The sequence below is a fragment of the Macrosteles quadrilineatus genome, unplaced genomic scaffold, assembly GCF_028750875.1.
Source record: "Macrosteles quadrilineatus isolate MER2022 unplaced genomic scaffold, UCM_ALF_1.0 Scaffold_3__2_contigs__length_128488019, whole genome shotgun sequence".
In the NCBI taxonomy this organism is placed as follows: Eukaryota; Metazoa; Arthropoda; class Insecta; order Hemiptera; family Cicadellidae; genus Macrosteles; species Macrosteles quadrilineatus.
In genome coordinates, this window is record NW_026542596.1 from 127,792,359 (window position 1) to 127,813,525 (window position 21,167).

Genomic DNA, 21,167 nt, shown 5'->3' on the forward strand with positions numbered 1-21,167 from the left:
ATCTTTGCTGTTATTAAAATTGTGTATCCGCAGCAAACCTTCAGACTAAGCAAATTTCCATTTACCTGGCTTAATTTATACAAAGATATTCCCTGAAAATGGTCATTTTTTCCTGTTTAAATAACATTAAGTTAATTTTAATATGAGTACTTAGGTTTGCTGCTACAGGGAAGGTAGGTGTGTTTTTGTTGAAATGTTGATAGTATGTTGTAAGTATGATTTTATTGGTTTGCAAGTCCTGTAATACTTAACAATTGCTCGAATTCGAGCAACATGTACACTAGTTTATTTCAAAACAACAACAACGTCCTCCAGGATCTACATCACACTGGCGGTCACTGTGTGAAAATATTTTGAAAGCAACTATTAACCTCGTGTGTAAGCTTACTGGCCGCTAAAACTAGTGCCGTCCACTTATGGCCGCCAGAACTGGCCCCGTCTACAAGGGCCTTAAGTTTTTGTGACTACTATTTACTGCTTGTGAAATATATTTTTAACGTCAACCTTTTGTTCCAGTGGTCCAAAAATACAGACATTTAACCCTCATGAATACAGATAACATTTGGTAAGTTTTCTAAAGAGTGTTAGCTGGATGTCCTTACCAAGTGTCTGCTCTCTATACTGTATACAGGTTTAGTAGGACAATAATCTATACTGAAATTTTTTTAGGATTCAGAAGTGAAAATAAAAGCAATACCATTCCTCCCACACACTCTACTTGTGCAAATAATGGCTAATGGAATACAACCATGCTATGGTTTCGGTATTAACTAATTAAATTTGTAAACTAATTAAATCGAACCTCTGTCAGTTTTTCTCCTCGTTGGGTCGGGAGTGAAGGCAACAGTGTCGACTGCGTTGGGAATGACAGACACTTTTTTGTGACTCACTCTGGCTCGGAGAACTGTGTTTTCTTTACTAAATAAAAAAGGACAAATTATTATTTATTCTGCTAGTCAAGGAACTAAAACCAAAATTTACGATACATAGTTTATTTTAATGGGAAAATATAATATAAAGATACTTGTTTATAGTATGAATAAATAAATGAGGCATTTAATCATGAGCATATATGTATCAACTAAACAGTTCATTTTTTAATTAATCAAAATAGTTTCTTCTAATATAGTATTTCACATTACTTCAGGCCTAGACTTCACTTAGATAAAATCCATTAGTGACTGGCAGAATTTGAACCAAGGACCTGCGGACCGAAGCCCAACGCTACCACTAGACCAGCTTGCTCTCTCTTCAAATGAATTAAGTACAGTAATACAGTCGAAATTTAAAACCCAGTATTTTATAGGCTATTTAATGCTGTTTTATTTCATTTTCGTTGGATTTAGAAATTACATTTAATAATTTTTAATAAAAAAGTAAAGGAAATGATATTAGACCAATTACCCAGTATGAGAGACGCAAATGCAGTGATCACAGTCTGCCAGCGAGAGTTCCAAAAACTTGTTGGTTATGATGGCAGAAGTGTCGGCAAAACCAAACAGGGAATGGTCTGTGAAAACTGTCTGAAATTTCAAAATAAAATAAAATATTAAAATATCTAACCAAATCTATATATAAAGTCAAAAGTACCCATGAACTTTTGAGAAAACTACAAGTCACACCCCCATAAACCATATACTTAAAATGTTCGTCATGACGAGAAACCTTGCGCAAAATTATCGAGCGGAGCGAGCGAAGCGAGCGAAGCTCTTATACGTCGACTCTTATGCATTTCGTAATACGCAAACTCCTCCTAGACGGCTGAATCAATCGTTTTCAAATTTTGCATGGTGATAAAGACCATATCGGTGAGTGCCAACATCTATATGGCGTTAAAAAAGTCTCTCAGGAATCCGCCCCACTGGGTCTCAAAGTTTCAATGTAATCCTTATGGAAGCAGTATTTGACACATAAACAAAGACATATGATCAGCTGTTGAATTTTAAATGCAGTAGATAAAGAAATAGCTGATAGCATTATTCCACAGATATTAGAACAGAAACGGTATGGATCATAAATATAATCAAATGACGACACTAAAAGTAGCTTGAGATCCGTGACGTAGGAAGTGGTTAAGGAAGTAGTGAAGGTGAACAGTCTGGAGTGTGGAAACTGTTTATGACGATTAGATTTAGGTATCTGCATTCCTAAAATTCTATGGGAAGGGAGGAAAACGGGTCCGCGACGTAGGAGGTGGTGAAGGAAGTAGTCAAGGCGAGCTGTCCGGAGTGTGGGAACTGTTCATGACGTTTAGATTAAGGTATTTGCAATCCTATGATGCTATGGGAAGGGAGGGAAACAGGCCCGTGACGTAGGAAGTGGTGAAGGAAGTAGTAAAGGCAAGCAGTCCGGACTATGGGAACTGTTTGTGACGATTAGATTAGGTATCTGCAATCCTAAAATGCCATGGGAAGGGAGGAAAAACAGGTCCGCGACGTAGGAAGTGGTGAAGGAAGTAGTAAAGGCAAGCAGTCCGGACTGTGGGAACTGTTTATGACGATTAGATTTAGGTATATGCGTTCCTAAAGTTCTATGGGAAGGGAGGAAAACGGGTCTGAGACGTAGGAAGTGGTGAAGGAAGTAGTCAAGGCGAGCTGTCCGGAGTGTGGGAACTGTTTATAACGATTATATTAAGGTATCTACAGTCCCAAAATGCTATGGGAAGGAAGGAAACAGGTCCGCGACGTAGGAAGTGGTGAAGGAAGTTGTAAAGGCGAGCTGTCCGGAGTGTGGGAACTGTTTATGACGATTAGATTAAGTTATCTGCAATCCTAAAATGCTTTTGGAAGGGAAGGAAACAGGTCCGCGACGTAGGAAGTGGTGAAGGAAGTAGTCAAGGCGAGCTGTCCGGAGTCTGGAAGCTGTTCACGACGATTAGATTTAGGTATCTGCATTCCTAAAATTATATGGGAAGGGAGGAAAACGGGTCCACGAGGTAGGAAGTGGTGAAGGAAGTAGTCAAGGCGTGCTGTCCGGAGTGTGGGAACTTTTTATGACGATTATATTAAGGTATCTGCAATCCTAAAATGCTATTGGAAGGGAAAGAAACAGGTCCGCGACGTAGGAAGTGGTGAAGGAAGTAGTAAAGGCGAGCTGTCCGGAGTGTGGGAACTGTTTATGACGATTAGATTAAGTTATCTGCAATCCTAAAATGCTTTTGGAAGGGAAGGAAACAGGTCCGCGACGTAGGAAGTGGTAAGGAAGTAGTCAAGGCGAGCTGTCCGGAGTGTGGAAACTGTTTATGACGATTAGATTTAGGTATCTACAATCCCAAAATGCTATGGGAAGGAAGGAAACAGGTCCGCGACGTAGGAAGTGGTAAAGGAAGTAGTCAAGGCGAGCTGTCCGGAGTGTGGGAACTGTTTATGACGATTATATTAAGGTATCTGCAATCCTAAAATGCTATTGGAAGGGAAGGAAACAGGTCCGCGACGTAGGAAGTGGTAAGGAAGTAGTCAAGGCGAGCTGTCCGGAGTGTGGAAACTGTTTATGACGATTAGATTTAGGTATCTACAATCCCAAAATGCTATGGGAAGGAAGGAAACAGGTCCGCGACGTAGGAAGTGGTGAAGGAAGTAGTAAAGGCGAGCTGTCCGGAGTGTGGGAACTGTTTATGACGATTATATTAAGGTATCTGCAATCATAAAATGCTATTGGAAGGGAAGGAAACAGGTCCGCGACTTAGGAAGTGGTAAGGAAGTAGTCAAGGCGAGCTGTCCGGAGTGTGGAAACTGTTTATGACGATTAGATTTAGGTATCTACAATCCCAAAATGCTATGGGAAGGAAGGAAACAGGTCCGCGACGTAGGAAGTGGTGAAGGAAGTAGTAAAGGCGAGCTGTCCGGAGTGTGGGAACTGTTTATGACGATTAGATTAAGGTATCTGCAATCACAAAATGCTATTGGAAGGGAAGGAAACAGGTCCGCGACGTAGGAAGTGGTGAAGGAAGTAGTCAAGGCGAGCTGTCCGGAGTTTGGAAACTGTTTATGACGATTAGATTAAGGTATCTACAATCCTAAAATACTCTGGGAAGGATGGAAACAGGTCCGCGACGTAGGAAGTGGTGAAGGAAGTAGAAAAGGCGAGCTGTCCGGAGCGTGGGAACTGTTTATGACGATTAGATTAAGGTATCTTCAATCCTAAAATTCTATTGGAAGGGAAGAAAACAGGTCCGTGACGTAGGAAGTGGTGAAGGAATTAGTGAAGGCGAGCTGTCCAGAGTGTGGGAACTGTTTATGACGATTAGATTAAGGTATCTACAATCTTAAAATTCCATGGGAAGAGAGGGAAACAGGTCCGCGACGTAAAAAGAGGTGAAGGAAGTAGTAAAGGCTAGCAGTGCAGAGTGTGGGGAATGTTTGTGGTAATTAGATTAACGTATCTAAAATACTAAAATGCTATGGAAAGTGATGAAAACAGGTCCACGATGTAGAAAGTGGATTAGGAAGCAGTAAAGTATGAGCATAGTGGGAGAACCGTCTGTGGCAGTTAGATTAATGTATCTTAAATCCTAAAATGCTATGAGAAGGGAAGGAACAGGCCCCACGACGTAGGAAGTGGTATAGGAAGTAGTAAACGTTGGCAGTGCAGAGTGGGGGAACCGTTTGGGCAGTTAGATAAATGTATCTAATACTTAAATGCTATGAGAAGGGAAGGAAACAGGTCTATGACGTAGGAAATGGTAAAGGAAGTAGTAAGGTTTGCAGTGCAGAGTGTGGGAACTGTCTTTGGCAATTACATGAATGTATTTGCAATCCTAAAATGCTATGGGAAGAGAGTGAAACAGGCCCACGACGTAGAATGTGGTGAAGGAAGTAGAAAAGGTGAGCAGTGTTGAGTGTGGGAATGGATTGTATCTGCAATGCTATTAAATGCTATGGGAAAAGACTGTAGACTTTAGGTTAAAATGATTACGAAGCAAGCATTGATACATATTTCGATACATGCAATCTTTTACAATAGAAATTTACAACAGAGTTGACAACAGCTGATTTTTACTCCATAGAGGCTAAAAACGATTTTTACTCCCTAAAGAGTAAAAATGCTACTTTGGACCCACAACACATGCATTAAAAACTTCTGTTTTTACTGCAGCATGACAAAAACAATATAATATAAACCCTTGATGACTCCGCTCAATTTTGTGGATGCCTTTGCGAACGCCACCTAGTTTATTATTTCATAAACTGCCCTATAAGGTGGTAATTGAGGCCTATTCCGGAAAAAGGGCACATAGGCCAAAATGCAGTTTTGAGTATTTGAGACGTAAAGTATTCCTCTTGTAATTGCATAATCAACATTTTTTCCTAACATTACCTTAAAATAATTTTAATTTAGATCTAATTATTAGATCTAATTGTGTTACTATTCAGCTTTTGATATTCAAAATGTTAATTACTCAAAATTTGTCGTTAATTTATGTTTTTATATGATAAACAAAATGTGTTATATGCTGTACACATTGTTAGGAAAAAATATTCCAGGGAGCCAACTGTTGAGATAACTAAACAAAATTGACTGTGGTTACACAGTACAATATGGTGGTTCGTTTGAGCTACTTTCCGGAAAAAGAGCACATAGGCCTATGTGCCCTTTTTTCAGAAAAGGCCTCAATTGCTTTCCAAAGGGAACTTTCCATTTACCTAATGTTAAAAATACCTCAGCTGTTATTATTTGTTTGCATTACCATTACTGTATTCTGTTTTGTTTAAATAGTTTTATTAATACTAATGTAGTAAAACGGGGTGGAGCCCGTGGGTAACAGCTAGTTGACTTTAAATTACATAGTAACTAGATTTGAAATACATTATTACATTTACATTCATTTTATACATTACACACAACTTTTACTTACAGTTAGTTGAGCTCCAATTTACCCTATTTTGCGGTTTTGGACAAAATTGTGATACTGACCAAAAAGTGTGCTTCAATGTCATATAAAAGATGTACAGAGTTTAGTTTTCCTAAGGGATGGAATCAAAATGAGGGAGTATCCAGACATTTGCCTAATCCTGTACCGGTATGGAAATACAGGAGTATACCAGGAAACAGGAAATACAGGAGTATACCGTTATACAGGAAATAAAGAACTATACTGGTATCCAGGAAATACAGAACTATACTGGTATACAGGAAATATAGGAGTATACCAGGAAACAGGAAATACAGAAGTATACTGGTATACAGGAGTGTTTCCATAAATTACTTGTAACCTGATAGTTTTTAGCGTATTTCCCTATATGGAAGTCACACCGTTAGTAAGACTTTTCTAGAAAGATAACTGCAAACAGTTTATTTTAGGCTGCTTCCTTGTTATTTCATGTACTATAGATTGCATGCATTTTTAAAACTTTTAACTAACAAATAAGTAGGTATGACAATAATAAGTGTATGTATTAGCGCCTCTTAGTTATTGCAAGTGACGAAATAGTCAATCTATTTGATTTCCTAAATTCACCACAACTACAATAACTGCCCACTGTTGCTGGGTGGGTAAAATTTTACAATAGAAAAAAGGTCAATAGAAATTTTTGATGAAATATACAAAGAATACTTATCTAGATGTAAAGCTGGTGTGTGCTGCTTAATATATACAAGGAGTCCTAAAAAAGATTCACAGGAATTGCAGTTTTTTTAACTTTTCTATTATTTATAAAAAAATTCATCATGGGGCATTGTCATGGGACACTCACCTTTAATCCCAACAGCCTGCCAATGATCATGGCCTCGTGGGCGAGTGCGGAAAACGCAGAGTGACCGTGTACGTGAGTGATCTGTTCTCTGATGAACACATATCTGATGAGAGGCAATGAGCAAATCATCGTAGGCAACACACACTGGTTGTAAAACGTCTTTATAGGTAGATAGTAAACCTGAAACCAACAGATGGTTTAGCCTATGAACTGTTACACTTGTTCAATTCGGCTTACAGTTAGAACTGTCAAAAGAGCTGATTTGAGGAACTAAACTGACGTACCCATGATTTCAAATTTCTGCCTTGAACTCACATTGTTTGAACAAACTTTTATATACACACAGTCTCTTTGGCTCACATCAAATAAACAAGCCATATTTTATGTGTATAGCGGGCTTTAGATAATACACTTTGAAACCATAAAACAAATCACAGAACCTCATTTTATTTAATTGATTTAAAAGAAAGTCAATCACAATATTTATAGCGCTGGCATTGAGGAAGACTGATATCTGTTGTTTATTAAGCTTGAAAGACTCATATCAGAATTATACTCTGTTGAAAGCAAATTTACCTCCCCCAATACATATTATGTAATGAAGGGATTAAGATGCAGTGTGTAGCCAAGGCTACACTAAAAAAACAGGCCATAATGCTCGTCAAGCATGACGTCACGATAGAAGACGGCAATGACGTAGGTATTTATTTATTTATTTCCCAAGGAAAGATTAAAACAAGCAGCTGATCACAAATGGCAAACATTATGTCAATGCCGTCTTCTATCGTGACGTCATGCTTGACGAGCATTACGGCCTGTTTTTTTAGTGTGGCCTTGGTGTAGCCTATTTGTTGTAGACCTTTATGCGTTTGTTACAAATTATAAGAACAGAAAAATAAATTAAAATTAAAATACCAAAGAAAAGTAATGACCTTGTGTGAATTTGTTAAAAATTATAGTAACAGGGAATTGGAAATGGAATACCGAGTATACAAAAATAAATGACCCTAGCCTGTATGAGTTTGTTACAAATGATATGAACAGGGAAATAACTGGACATGAAAACACCAAAGAAAAATAATGACCTTGTGTGAATTTGTACAAAATTATAGTAACAGGGAATTGGAAATGAAAACCCCGAGTATAAAAAAATTAATGACCCTATATGAGTTTGCTACAAATTATAGGAACAGGAAAATAACTGGAAATGGAAATACCAAATAAAAAAGTAATGGCCATGTATGAATTTGGTACATATTACAAGAACAGGAGTATAACTGAAAATAGAATTATGCCGAGTAGAAAAGTGCTTCAAGGAAACACAATGAGACAAAAGGGCAGATTTAATCATCGCCAGTTTGTTGGCCTTTGTGATAACAATATCATTCTGATATGATAAATTGAAATCAATCAACAAGTTTTCTATCTCGCACAACCGTTGTTTAGTGGGTTTGAAACTGATGTATTAAGTCTAAATAATTGGAAGTTTAAATCATAAAACACGGACTAATAGAATAAAAACTATGATTATAGTGCTTTGTTAGGATGAAGACATTCTAACTAGTAAACATAGTACATAAGTCTACATTGATTTTTTACTTAAGTGTACGTCATAAGTTAAAAATATTACAAAATTAAAATTAAAATACATTTAGTTTCCTACATATTTTATGATTTATAAAAAAGGCTTAGCGGTTTTCTTGGGCACTTGTATAGCTAAAATAGCTACAACAATTGATGCATAAAACTTAACCAACCAACCATTAACACATACGGTATTATAAATTTTCAAACTGGATGAATAATAATTTTAGGTTCCAATAAATTTATACGGTATTATAAATTTTCAAACTGGATGAATAATAATTTTAGGTTCCAATAAATTTACTACAGAATTTGAACACCATAAAAGTAGTTAACATACACACACTAGTCCAGACCACCAGCTCTTCTCTTTCAATGTCAACACAAACTGGGAACGTTTTTCTAGGGATCTGATATGTAAGGGTAGGCGGTTAGAGCAATTAAAACTTCAATTAATAACCATTCTATTTTCATGTACATATCAATAAGACGAAGGATGTAAATATTAATATCGTATACACGTACTAACGCCCTTCGTCTTGCATGCAACGTTATGTAGCCCTAGACTGTCAAAAACATGTTCTCAAAACTCATCAAAAAGTGCCTTTTTTCTTTCTTCCTCTATGCTATTATGGAGAAAGTATTGTTCTTGTCGTAATTTTTTAGTTTCTATTTTAGGTGAATATATCCGTTTTGGGTGCCCCTGAACCCAAAAAGTGGTTTTTTTAATTTATGTCTGTGTGTGTCCTTCTGTATGCATGTGTAAAGAACTACAGACCACACTTGTCAGATTTCGATGAAATTTGGTGTGTTAACTAATCTATGGTAATCTCCCAGTTTTTCTTTTTTTGAAATTTTGATTTTAAATGGTGATTTAAAAAAAAACTCATAACAGAAAAATCAATGATTCAAATTTAAATAGTATATTACGGTACTTATAATTCTAAAAAAGATGGTACAACTCCAGTTTCTTTAACAATTACGGTTCAAAAGGTGAATTGTAACTTTTGTCATTTTCTCCGTAAAACATTGAAGTTACAGTACTCCCACCGTTTGCCCATGATAAAGGTTGTTGACAAGCCAATGGTAGGAAAATAATATGACAGTTTTCTGATCGATACCATTTATTATAGCCTACTAATTAGCTTTGCCCTGGCAGAATTTAAGCTAAGAATAAAATAACAATAAGGCAAACAAACAAAATTATACAAAAAAACAGCTATTATGAAATGTTAGAGAATGTAATAAAATGCCAAAGTAAGAAATGGACGTAGAATTTCATGTTAACCAACCTTCAAGCCATTGGTCATGTATCGAATGCCGACTCGGTTGCCGTAAGCGTGAGTGAGAACGATGACTTTGTGTCCTCTCTGCAGTAGACATTGAGATAAGTTGAACACGTGTTCCTCAACTCCACCCATGTTGGGGTAGAAGAAGTCTGAGGCCATACTGCAAAGAACAACCTAATTGAACACCGAGGCGACTCAGGTAGACCTTATTGTAACATAGGATCAATAAGGTTACATGATAATCACAAGTATAGTTAGGTAGGTAGGAAGGTATTGCTTTTCGTGCAACACTATATGAGAAATATAGATTTGCTGTCAGTATTCACTCCCCAAGTTTATCCTGACAACTGTTCCTACGCTGGAAGGTTGCAACCCACAAATCACTAATAATAGAATATTGCACAATTTATAAGACTATGACTAATACTTTATAAAAATACTTCAGACTTCTGTTGTCAGGAATCGAAAATGGCCACTTTCCTTTCATAGGTCTTATCGAGACATAGGAATTGGCTAACTCAGGAACTCGCTAACTCGGTCGTGTGTCGGACCTGGCTAACTCTGGAACTGGCTAACCGTCTCAGTCAGGAATTGGCTAACTCCGGAACCCGCTAACTCGATTTTGTCTCGCGGCGGAATTCGCTAACTCTGGAAGTCACTAACCCGGCCGCGCCCACTGCAAGGAGCGTTGCCAACCTTGTACAACAAAATAATCGTACACTGCCGTATTTCAAAATGTCAGTGTCAATGAAGATACAGTAGATGTTATTGTTTTTTTGTTATCAATTCCACTTTTAACAGATAACTAGCCCAAAGAAATTCAAAGACAATAAAAAAATCATGAAAAAGTGTTTTTTTTATTTAACTGTACAATGGCCAGTTAAATGTTTATGATTTCGATCTTAAATATAAATGCCATCAGTATAAAAGAAAATAATAGAATATGAAAAATATTGAAAATTCAGTTTAATTGGTACTAAATAATTAAACCTCTACGAAATTAAGCTAAAATACACGCAAGTTCTCAAAAACGGAAAACAGATTTAAGTGTAATGTCGTAATAAACCAAAACCATTAATTAATACAGTCATCAACCATCGTAACTTTCTTAACTAATTCATAGATTTAAAATTAAATGTTTGTCGTTGAACCGTCCAACTTACGTGTACAAATATGATGACATAGACTAAGTTTTTATCTAGGCCTAATAGTTTGAACCAAAGAATTGTAGGCCTACTAGTAAATAGTTGCCTGATTCTAAAATGTGTTGAATTTTTTAGCAATAATGTTACATGTTTTAAAACCGTTTTGAGATTGTACACCTAAGCACCACTAGTAAAAAATAGGAGAAGATATAATATTCATATAATAAAACGTTACAGGGTTATTTTAATTCACGATTCTTAATAAACGAATTGACGGATTTTCCTGATTTGAGTGTTGAGTTTTTCCTTTATATTGCTTTCACAATCGATATAAACTATACCAAGCCATTGCTCGGTTCACCGTTCCCCGGTACTGAGCTACTCAATAGACAAATCAAATCAAATCAAAATCATTTTTATTTCAGTAATAACAATAGCTTTGTTTTTGGATTAGATCAAGTAATTTTAGCTATGGCCACCATTCATAAGAATTGTAACAAACAAGAACGCCTGAGTCCATTTAGAACCAGCCTGGAGAAAAACTCCAGACTTTTAAAAAGTAGGCCTACTGAAAGACGTAAAATTAATATTAATTCAACAAAATTAAGAGGATGACCCGGGTTCTACACTAATAGCCTACGATAAAAGAAATTTACAAGTTGTATTTATGCATAGACTAATTTTTAATGCAATCCATGAATACATTAGGCCTACCACTTTGTAATGTATTGATAAATATTTATTTAAATTCAATACCACTACAATGTAATTCTGTAATGACGTTTAGCGTGTAAATTTTATTATGATTTATGATTCAAGGTTACAAGCCCAGTATATTAAATACGAACTCAATAATTTTATTTGCAGAAGTTCACAAAATGGTATTTATTCGAATAAAAGAAACAAATGGCGGACTACGAAAATAGATATTTTATAACATGTAATAGATCCAAATTAAATGTGCATTTTTATCTTTTTGCATACCAATAAGCTACAATTTAAGTAAGAAACCCTTGTATAAAACATACTCCCTTATATTAGTACATTTCTCATCCATGGATCAGCTGAAGACAGTTTTATTGTTAGTTCTGTCCGGTGCACTGTCTTTAAAGGTCGTGTTTTGTTTACAACTGTTTCTTGTTTTCAGTAATTTAAAACCTCGTTTAACCAAATAAAACGTTCTAATCACAACTAATAACATGTCCCCTAGTTATATAACCAAACAGTAAAGAACAACATGTTGAAATTGCAAAAAGATGAATTAATCTGTTGTAGAACACTTTAAAGGCCTAAAAATTTTAACAGTTTATGGACAGTACATTTATGGTTCAATCATCTACATAAAATCCAATCCTGAAAAAGTTACTTTAAACAATCAAACACACTCTTACAATACAAGAAGTGGGAATGAAATCCAGACTGATCAACATCGATTAAAATTTTTTGAAAAGAAAACAACCTTTAATGGATCCAAATTTTTGAAATACATACAAAGTTATATTAAAAATAACAACAATTTAAATTTATTCAAACATGCATTAAAAAGTTTCTTGACTGAAAGGGCTATTTACTCACTAGATAATTTTTATAGAGGTGCTGGTTAGTTAGTTTAATTTAATTTAGCCCATTTAGTGCTGATGTTTAAAACCATTGTCTGTGACTTCTGTTCAATATTTTAAGAATTTGTACTATTAATTTTTATTTTATTACATTTTTAATTTTAGGGCCTATGTTACAAATATTTTAAATGTAATACAGGCTATTCATTGACACTATTCAATGTACACCTCGCTTCCTAACCCAACCACAGACGTAAAAAGGTCAAGCATGTATCACAGATGACGAAGAAAGATATTTTGATTTGATTTGATTTGATTTGAACAAATCATAAAATTAACTATAAAATAAAAGAAACACAATTTTGTCGACACTAGCGATCAGTGTCACCGGACATGAACTAGACACGAAAAACGAGCTTCAAAGTTTACAATGGGATGTAAAGTTTACTTGTGTTGGTTAGTCTATGGTAAGACTATTATGCATTTTCCACCCTAATAATAATACGAATAATGTTTTAAACATATTTCTAAATATATTTATTTTATCGACAACGTTGCTCTTACTCCTAATTAATCGTAGGATACGACATTATGGTACCGATACGATATAGGTACTACACTTTCGGCAACACTGGCCAAAAATATTCGTACTTGGCTCCCATTGGACCGCCAGGCTTCTGATTGGGAGTTAGTGAGTTCCGCCGAGGGACCGAGTTAGCGACTTCCGTACGAGGACGGAATTCGCTAACCCAGCTCTAGAGTGGGTTAGCGGGTTCCGGAGTTAGCCAATTCCGAAACCGAACAAGTTAGCGAGTCCCTCTCATCGACCAAATTTGAAGATAGGGCGTTTAACATGGGGTTAGCGAGTTCCAGAGTTAGCCAATTCCGCGGACCCGTCTTATCTACCACTTTTTAAAAAACTGGCAAGAAATCTCATAATAGGTATGTTAAACAGAGCTAGCTTAGGCTTGTTTACAGTAGTCCTATATAATTATTAGAATAGGCAGGCCTGCTAATGTGCTTGGCGTCAGGTATAAATAATATAATTTTGCTCTCTTTCCTCTATGTTTGTGAGAAACAGTTTGTATTTCCCACCTTATTCTCCTTAAGAATGACATGGAAATTTTAAATTTAGGCCTACAGTTTTTGAATATTTTCTCCTTAGCTATTAAGAGCATAACACCGCTTCAATATACTGAATTATATTTGTTTTTAAGCTTTACAAAATAGTTTGGAAAGAAATTGAAACATTTTGTTGTCAAAAATGGGAAAAACCCATTTTTGGCCATAACAACCCGAACCCCCCAAACAAGACTCGTTCCCATAGTCCAATCACGCTGGTTCGTGAACTCGTTTGAATAAATGGAGGTGTAATATTAACCATATTACCATATCACATACCAAATGTCATCAAAATCCGATCATTTTTGTTGAAGTTATAGAGCTAGACACACACATGCAGGCTATATATAGTGTGGGAAAAAATCAAAGGTTGGTTAAATCTTTCATAAAAGATAGAGCTTCAAAACTTGGTACACAGTTACTGGGCATTAAGAAAATTTTAACAGATTATTCAAAGATGCGCTACCTCTTCAGGGATAACTTGGGAATCAAAAGAAAATCTTAAATATAAGCATAGGTTGATATGCACATAAAATTAGCCTAAAGATCTTTCTAAGTAAAATACAATGCCACAATCCCAATCTCAAATGGACAACTGAGGCAAAAATGACAAAAGACGCATTGAATTTGCATTGCTATTATACGCCACCTCTTCAGCCCGCTGGGCACTGCCCCATTAGAAATTGGAAGAAAATCATAAACGCATGCATAGGTCAATATGCTCATCAAATTAAAGGTCTTACTTAGTAGAATATAATGCCACACATTTGAGCTCAAAGAACAAATTATAGTAGACTCCCTCTTATCCAGACACCTTTTAACCGGACATCGGTTTAACCGGACTACATTCAGCGGAAATGACATCTCTTTAACAAGACAATTTTTATCAGCACATCGGTTTAACCGGACTAGATCGGCAGGAAGTGGGCGGTACTGAAACGACTGTTCTGGTGGGAAATATTTGAGACCAGTGATCACTTGTCTAAATACAATGCTCTTCTAAATTTAAGTAAAATACTATAGCATTTAAACGGTCCGTTTTAACTAGCTTTTGGGGACATCGGTTTAACCGGAAAAAACTTTATCCGGACTAGCCTTGATCCCGAGGAGTCCGGATAAGAGGGAGTCTACTGTAGGCCTAATAAAAAATGGCGGCCGTTCAAAAATTCAAAATGGTTCAAGATATCAATCAACGGCTGCCACTTTTGTCTCAGTTTGTGGAGTCAATCTCCACAACACAACACTGTTTGAATGTCCCGCCAATCTCAACCCCTACCGCTGCTCGCGCATGCGCAGGGAGCAGGCGGGTAAGACGAGTGAGAAATCGCTCTGTCGTGCACCTGACTTCGGACATCATGGAAGGCTAAGTTCTTTTGGGAAATGGGGGGACGCCCCCTTAAGGTATTGTGTCGTAGTAGTAGAATTAAATAATATGTAATTTCAGATCATCACATCAAATCCAATATATCATTCATTGCATCATTAATTATCAGTCATTTATTCAGATGTTAGTTCACGTTGTGTCCAGTCAACTTATATATTAGTTATTTCATATGTTGAACCAAGTACATATTTCTGAGATATAAATGCATTAATTAATCAAACAATCATCAAAGCTGGCTCTTGGGGCCTGTGAATTGCGGTAAATTGTCTCCTCTGTCTTATATAATGTGTTCAGTTTACGTTTCCAACAAGAACGATATGGTCTGGAATTTGATTCACATGACCAGGTCACCAAAATGTGGCACCTTTATGCCACAAGTGGTAGCAGAGCGTGGTTACGATCCACGGACCTCTGGGTTATGGGCCCAGCACGCTTCCAGGACCCCCAAACCAGGATCACCTTTGCCGGCCTTAAGCCCATAACCAGCATACAGGAGTTACTCGAAATTGCCCCTTTTGCCCAAAGCGTCACTCATCAATCAATCATCCCACATCCTGAAACCAACACACCCTCCAACAGCAATCAATTCAGCCATCAAAAGCCAACGTCTCATGGCCATCAGCTCAATCATCATTCTGATTCCCGTCCCAGATTCCAACCCCGAAATTACTCAAATCAACCTGCATTCCAACCCTGAAATTATCCAAACCAACCCAGATTCCAACCCCGAACTCCTCACCATCAATCTTTTCAAAACAATAGAAAATCAATAACAGCACCACTAAATGATTCTGCACTTTTAAACGTTAAAATAGCCAATCACTCAATACCAGCACTCATCGACACAGGAGCCTCATGCTCGATTATATCGAAAGCATTATTAAATAGGGTCAGATCAATCAAGGGTGTTATAGTTGGACAGATACACGAAGTCAATGCCACCGTTACAACAGCTTCCTCCATTCCACTAAAATTAACACATTACGTACACCTACACTTTAAAGTTAATTATCTCGCATGGACCAAGAAATTTTATATCGCTAGTCATCTTCCCGTAGACATCATATTAGGCCTAGATTTTTTAAATTCAACAAAAGCAGTAATAAACATAGCAAAAAATTCCATAACGTTTCCATACACCACGCCATTAGTTCTGTCATTAGGTCAACCACAACAAAGTGACGACAAACAGGAGCCACCAGCCCCTAAGTTTGGTACTAACTTGATCACAGAACAAAAGCGCAAGTTGGAAAAGTTGTTGTCCAAGTTCCCAGACACAGTTACCAAAACATTAGGCAGAACCAATCTAGTTCAATATCGTATCAGCATTAAACCAGACCACGTAGTACGTTGCAGACCATACCAATTTTCACCCCCCAAAACAGAAATTTTGCGACAGCACATACAGGAACTACTCAAAGATGGCGTCATACGCGAGTCAACCTCAGAATTTAGTAGTCCAGCGTTCACAGTACCAAAAAAAGGTGGTAAGACCCGCATGGTAATTAATTATAAGGCGCTCAATCAAGGCTTGACACTTGAAGCCACACCAGTACCAACCCTAGAGTCAGCATTCCAACACCTTGGCACAGCTAAATATTACACCTTGCTCGATTTGAACCAAGCATACAATCAAATACCGTTGCATCCAGATTCCAAAAAATACACAAGTTTTGTTGTGCCATGGGCACAATACAAATTTAACTACGTACCCTTCGGACTGGCAAATGGTTCCATGGTTCTTACAGATCTGATGAATAAGGTTTTTGGAGACATTAAATTTAAATTCATTTACAATTTTTTCGACGATCTAGTAATATATTCTAACACCTTCGAAGAACACTTAATTCACATACAGGAAGTACTACAACGATTAAAGAAAGCAGGTTTAACCGTCAATCCTTCCAAAATGACTTTAGCGTCCAATCAAATTGAGTTTCTTGGACATGTGATAAAGGATAACACGTTATCAGTCAGTAGGGAAAGAACCAAACCAATCGACACCTTTCCAGTTCCCAAAAATCTCAAACAAGTGTCTAGATTCTTAGGTATGACAGCATTTTACTCCAAGTTTATTCCCAATTACGCCAGCATATCAGCACCGTTAAATCTTTTTAAAGAAAAAAGGCCAAAAATTCATTTGGGGACCGAATCAGCAAAAAGCATTTGACCAACTTAAAGCCGCACTCACTCGAGATCCAATCCTTAAGATGCCAAACTTCGAATTGCCCTTCGTTTTACATACAGACGCCAGTCGCAACAGCATATCTGCAATCAACTCCCAACAATACGACGACGCATTGTTACCTGTAGCATACGGTTCCCGAGCGACCAATGAACACGAGAAAAACTACAGCGCTTTCGAATTAGAAGCCTTGGCAATCACACACTTTTTCGACAAATTTCGTACATATTTGGAACATAGGCATTTTGACCTATACACAGACAGCAACGCATTAACATGGCTTCTCAATCACCCTAGGCAAGTTGGAAAAATAGCTAGATGGATAACACTAATTAACTCTTTCCAGTTCACCGTACGACACGTAAAAGGCCGCGATAACGTCGTCGCCGATTGCTTATCGCGAATGTTTGAAGAAGTACAGCCTGACAACTCAAATACATTGCCCTCACAAACACAACAAGTCAACCTACTTTTCAAACTCCCTGACGCGTTCACAGACATCCCCACTTACCAAAAAGAAGATCCCGCAATTCAAAAAATTATAAAATCCCTCAGATCAAACAAACCACCCCCAAATTACTTCATTAAAGACAACATTCTCACACACAAGTCCCCGAATCAAACCAAACACCGCATTGTCATTCCAGACCGCTTAATCCCATTACTATTTAAATACTACCACTTAGCACCTAGTACAGCACACTTGGGAATTAACAAAACATGGTCTAGGATTGAACCACACTTTTGGTCTCCCACATTGAAACAAACCATATCAGACATGGTACGGTCATGCACAGATTGCCAACGCGCCAAACAGGCACCAAACACCAAAGTAGGTTTATTGTCGTCAGAAGTCCCTACCAGACCATTTGAGAAAATTTTCATCGATTACATTGGCCCGTTACCCAGATCAGTAAAAGGTAACACAGTTGTTGACGCATTCTCTAAATTTGCAATATTTTTACCAGCCCGCAATTCAACAGCCAAAACCACCATATCACTATTAAAAACAGGAGTTTTTGCCTATTTTGCCTTCCCCAAATTTTTAGTATCAGACAACGCATCCCCCTTTCAGTCAAAAGATTTTTCAGACATGTGCCTCGAATTCGGAATTAAACACATCACAACAACACCTTACTATCCAAATCCTAGTCATGCCGAACGTGTAAACAAAAACATAAAAATAGCCATCAGAATCTATCACTCTCAAAATCAAGCACAATGGGACACAAACCTTCACTTTTTCCAAATTGCTCTAAACTCAGCCAAACACAACAGCACCGGTTTCTCACCAGCAGAATTATTCCTAGGCTATCAAATCAATCACCCCCTTGAACTAAATTGGAATTTAGACCGTCTCATTCCGGATCAACCAATAGATATCAAATACACATGGGCACAGGCACACAGCAACCTCAGAAAAGCCAGAGAAACCAGAACAAATCAATACAATAAAGGACACCAACCAGTTGAATACAAAGTAGGTGATTGGGTGATGTATCGATTAAATCATCAAAGTAGCGCAGTGAACAAAGTAAATGCTAAACTTTTACCAGTTTGGTCCGAACCCCTAATAATTCAAGCCTTCACATCACCAGTAACTGTAATTTTAGTAGACCCAAAGTCAGGGAAAACAGTTAGGAGAGCTCATGTCTCTCAATTGAAAGCCTTTTTTCACCCCAAAAAATGACACACAACCAAAACAAAAACCGCATTGCACACGCATCAAAATGAAACCGCACACAGGCCAAGTGATATTAGGTTAGTTAGTTTGTAGGACCACCACCCTCACACCACACTTTGCACCTGTCGCCGGCCTCCACACTGGTGAAGCGCACTGAGTCTAAGGTGTCACTTCTTAGAGGTGCCATCTACAGTAGCGGTCGCCAGTGTGTCGCTCGCCCCGACAGCCTCACACTTACACTTACACCCACACGCCAACCTCCAGACACAGTCACAGGTTAGCTAATTTTTTATATTTTTTGAAATTTGCGGTCGAGCCATAACCTTTATTTTAATTTTTTTTTAATTTCAAAAGCTCGAACCTGCAAACTGTGACTTGTGGAGGAAGGAAGGCAAGAGCTCTTACACTTTCACACATACACTCACACAACATTACACCAGTTACCGGAGTTCATGTATTATATTTCATGTTTCAGATATTTGTGTAATATATTCATTTGTTACTATTTATTGTATATTTACTATTGTTATATGTTATACTAATTTACTTGTGTTCAACAGCATACATCTTTTTTTACGGACCAACGTGACACCTCAACCATGGAGTCACCCTTCTTCCTCTTAGCTGCTCGGGGGAGGGGGGGAGATCTTGTGGAGTCAATCTCCACAACACAACACTGTTTGAATGTCCCGCCAATCTCAACCCCTACCGCTGCTCGCGCATGCGCAGGGAGCAGGCGGGTAAGACGAGTGAGAAATCGCTCTGTCATGCACCTGACTTCGGACATCATGGAAGGCTAAGTTCTTTTGGGAAATGGGGGGACGCCCCCTTAAGGTATTGTGTCGTAGTAGTAGAATTAAATAATATGTAATTTCAGATCATCACATCAAATCCCATATATCATTCATTGCATCATTAATTATCAGTCATTTATTCAGATGTTAGTTCACGTTGTGTCCAGTCAACATTAGTTATTTCATATGTTGAACCAAGTACATATTTCTGAGATATAAATGCATTAATTAATCAAACAATCATCAAAGCTGGCTCTTGGGGCCTGTGAATTGCGGTAAATTGTCTCCTCTGTCTTATATAATGTGTTCAGTTTACGTTTCCAACAAGAACGATTTGGTCTGGAATTTGATTCACATGACCAGGTCACCAAAATGTGGCACCTTTATGCCACAAGTTGTCCGTTTGAGTTCAAATTTGAGGCATTGTATTCTACTAGTAAAGACCTTTAATTTGCTGTGCATATGCTTACTGTACATGTATAGTTCTCTCCTGACTCCTAGCGGGCCGCTCCCCTGAAGAGGTAACTTAGTGTATTCACTGAATAATGTGTTTAAATGATTGTAATTGACAATAGACCCTAGGCCTTAACTTACTGGCCTACAGAAGCTTTAGGACTAATTATGAGGAATTGGCAATTTAAAATTTGGATTTTGTACAGTTTCTTAACTGGGATATACTAGGCCTAATATTGATTGAAAATATCAATTAATAATCAATATTTTAACTTAAACTATCAACATTATTAATGAAACTTGCATAGCCTAACCTAACTAACCAAACTTGCTGATGATGAAAAAATCTAATGAAGGTTTACCTACTAGGTCTAATCGAATCGATTATTCAATCGATATTATCATAGGCCAGTTAACTTAAATAGTTAGCAGGCTGGGTTGATATCAGTTACTCACCAAATATTGTACCCCATACTAAATTAAAATAGCATAAACAAGTCTTCCTTGTACATTTCTTCATGTTTTTGAAACCCCACTAAGAAACACAGTTAGTGCTTCAGGCTTACATTATGTATAGAAACAACTTTTATGGTTCATAGGGCTAAACATTTACAGTATTCTAAATTTTGGTCACGAATAATTTAACTTGATTAAGATTTACAGTAAAGGAAGTGACTTTTAATGTACATTTTTCTAGGTTTAAAAATTAAGTAAAGTACAAGAACCCAGAAAACACAAATAATGTAAGTTAGATGGTCACATGACTTTGGATTAAGTAAATTCCATGTGTTTTTTTAGGAAAATAACGAAAATTTAGCAATTACAAACACTGTTTCGGAGAAAATTAAATTTTTCAATTACAATTTGACTTAAAATAATAGCTTGATTAGGAAACACACCCAATAAACACTTTACAACCGCCCGCTGCATCATCATAACCAAAAAATCAAATGTAAACACTACACTGACTAAACGACTAAACAGCTGGATCAGTGGAACTGACACTCTTTTGGCAACACTAAAATTTGTACCATGAAGTTTTAATGTAATAGTCGAGATTTGCCATTTGATTTTGATGCTATCACTGAGCTCTGATGAGATTTTTACTACGAAAAAAATCAGGGTAAGTATTCCAAAGGACTTTAATTTTAAAGGACCAAACACTCGTTTATAGTATCGTATTAGACCACGGCCACCTCTTACTTAAAGGTGGCCGTGATTAGACTAAAAAAGTGTATATATCAACGAATTCAAATTTTAGTAATTTTAGCATGAC

At 37.1% G+C, this 21,167-nt stretch overlaps 1 protein-coding gene across 1 annotated transcript in view; it reads right to left on the bottom strand.

The window, feature by feature from the left end:
* LOC128989637 (phosphatidylinositol N-acetylglucosaminyltransferase subunit A-like) overlaps nt 1–20,800 on the bottom strand; it is a 30,188-nt gene extending 9,388 nt beyond the window's left edge. Inside the window, exons 1-5 of the mRNA XM_054411586.1 lie at nt 20,348–20,800; nt 9,569–9,725; nt 6,693–6,872; nt 1,405–1,523; nt 803–918 (exon numbers count right to left, since the gene is read on the bottom strand). Of these exons, the coding sequence (XP_054267561.1) occupies nt 803–918; nt 1,405–1,523; nt 6,693–6,872; nt 9,569–9,725; nt 20,348–20,364 (589 nt within the window). The 5' untranslated portion in view covers nt 20,365–20,800. The remainder of the gene's footprint in view (nt 1–802; nt 919–1,404; nt 1,524–6,692; nt 6,873–9,568; nt 9,726–20,347) is intronic.
* Nucleotides 20,801–21,167: the final 367 nt, after the last annotated feature.